General features: G+C 38.6%; 1 protein-coding gene across 1 annotated transcript in view; it reads right to left on the bottom strand.

The window, feature by feature from the left end:
• LOC125033993 (U1 small nuclear ribonucleoprotein C-like) overlaps nt 1-2,500 on the bottom strand; it is a 4,773-nt gene that overhangs the window by 375 nt on the left and 1,898 nt on the right. The window contains exons 2-6 of the mRNA XM_047625610.1: nt 2,275-2,317; nt 2,017-2,125; nt 1,730-1,795; nt 938-1,192; nt 1-264 (exon numbers count right to left, since the gene is read on the bottom strand). The exon at nt 1-264 is cut by the window's left edge and continues 375 nt beyond it. Of these exons, the coding sequence (XP_047481566.1) occupies nt 167-264; nt 938-1,192; nt 1,730-1,795; nt 2,017-2,125; nt 2,275-2,317 (571 nt within the window). The 3' untranslated portion in view covers nt 1-166. The remainder of the gene's footprint in view (nt 265-937; nt 1,193-1,729; nt 1,796-2,016; nt 2,126-2,274; nt 2,318-2,500) is intronic.

Genomic DNA, 2,500 nt, shown 5'->3' with positions numbered 1-2,500 from the left:
ATGGAAAACTCTTGTGACACTTTGTACTGCAAGATAACAGGTTTCCCTCTTGACATGACCTCGTCTGCTATAAAACAGGGTATTAACAGGGAACAGCATCTAGTTTACATCCAAGAGCTAATTACTGACAGCACCCAAAGGCAAGTGACCATTGGGCCTACTCTTGTTATTGTCTTATCTGCGGAGGCCCTGCCATCATAGGAGGTCGCATGCCACCTGGACCCATCATCATTGGTCCCATGGGGCCCATTGGGGGACGCATGCCTGCAATACACAAAGAGGAATCTAGTTATTGTGACCTGAGAGGTTTAGAAAGAGGCAGTATTTGATTAAAAAAATTAATGATATTATTTGGTTCAGGTAAAATTAAAACATATCAAATGCAGTTACTAGCTATCTGGAAACCTACAACAGGAGTAGTTGGCACAATTAGAGTGTAAAATAACTGCAAGGTAAGGAGAAGCAAGAAAAGAAAATTAAAAATGAATCCTTCAAGTTGTCCAAGAATTCCCTATAAATCCAGGTGTTGATGGCCCAATATCCTCACGTGGGGGAAAGAGAATTTGAACAGATAAATATGAATCTCCTTGGATTAAATAAAAAACGCACACGCACACGCGCGCACACACAAAAAGCAAGAACTAAGGTGGGAAGTGACCACAGACACATGTGAGGCAAAAATTGGCGTCTACTTGACTGAGACAGTAAGAATACAGGTAACTCCAGTTACCGGGGGGTCACCACATTGGAAGGGTTAAGCTAGATGATTTGGAAAAATGTAGGAATGATGAACTGTCACACAAACTCTTATTCTATATACAATTTTGGTCAGATCTATTCATAAGTTTAACATTGATTACTCTAATTACTGCTATTAAATTTGACTGATTTATGATTACCACCTAAGCCTATCTGACACAGAAACAGACAGCCTCACCTGGCATCATTCCTGGGGGCATGCCAGGCCCGGGGGGTCCCATCATGGGAGGACCCATCATTGGTCCTCTTGGACCCATGGGTGGCATTCCCATATTCCCTGGCATATTTCCTCCTGTCATGCCTGGAGGACCCATGTTGCCCATGCCAGGACCTCTGGGTGGGCCACCTGGGCCACCCATGTTCTGTGGCCCACCTGGCCCTCCTGGACCACCAGGACCTCCAGGCCCACCTGGCCCAGCTGGTCCACCACCAGCTGTGAGGGAGAAAAAATTGGTTACACCAAAGTATTCAAAATCAAGATATACAAATAGCAATACTTGCAAAGGTATTTTAGTTTAGTGCCTAAATCTATAACCTTTAACCCAAAACACATAGATGGCTCCACTTGTACTCAGTTACCAATGAGCCAATTATGAGTACTAGTCTCTTTTGTTTACCATTTTCCATGATTTTCAAAAGTATTTTATATTTTTTATATTGCTGTTACTATGTCAATAACATTATAGCAATGATAATGTCTACAATAAAAATAACACCATCGATATTGATAGTACTATTAAAAAAATATTTTTCCTGCAAATTCAAGGAAAGGTTAAATCAAATAAGGTCACAATATCTACTAATTGACTTCTTTGTGGCTAAGCACTTGCAAACCCTTCTGTGTGCAGAGATATTTCACAAAAAATTCTAAAATGAGCACAGCATTTTCCCGGCGACATTGGGTTAAAAAACCTTCCTACGTTTCTTCTAACATGATATAATGAATCCAGAATTCTTTGCTTAAACTCACCTTGCATGTTGTTTGGAGGAGGAATGGCTGCTCCCTTGGGGATCTTTCCTGCCTTGAATGCCGCAGCTGTTCAAGAAAATAGCCATGTCAAAAGATGCATTGAAATAATTATTTTTACTTGTAGTATCATCTAGTTAAAACAAGTTTATTGTGGTACTCAAAAGGTAGAAGTGGTGAAAAGGTATAAATAAACAAGGTTTTACTGAAAAATATAACATATAATCATACAATAACTTTAAAATAGAAAGCCTTGAAACTTTAAGAATATCAGGTTTTCAAATACTCACTTGTTGCATCAATGAGATTCTGTGCTTGCTCTTCCATCCATTTCTGATAATAAATCTTTACATTTTCTTTGTGTTTTCGCCCCTGGCAATGTGTTTTTCGCACAGACGGCTGTAAAAGAAAATTAGGGAACAAATTATTTTAGATATGCTATCTCAGAAGAAGAAATTTACTCTTATATATTTAGAAACATATTTATGACAACAGACTACGTGTTATGCAACTGACTATATGATATAAGTGACTCAACCAGCTCTTACCGAGTCATGTGTGAGGTATGTGTCGCAGTAGTCACAGTAGTACCTGAGGAAGAAATTCGAAATGTAGATAAAATTTAACAAAAGCCTATTCATCGATCATACAGCCTGTCTAGTAAATTAGGAATTTTTAAAATCACAATCTATTCATTTTGAACCCTAAATTTTTTCTCATGGTATTCCAATGATACTTGATCAATATATACTTAAAAGGATTGGTAGCACCACC

This window comes from Penaeus chinensis, chromosome 17 (genome assembly GCF_019202785.1).
Source record: "Penaeus chinensis breed Huanghai No. 1 chromosome 17, ASM1920278v2, whole genome shotgun sequence".
Taxonomy (NCBI): domain Eukaryota; kingdom Metazoa; phylum Arthropoda; class Malacostraca; order Decapoda; family Penaeidae; genus Penaeus; species Penaeus chinensis.
This window is presented reverse-complemented; position numbering and strand designations above follow the sequence as displayed.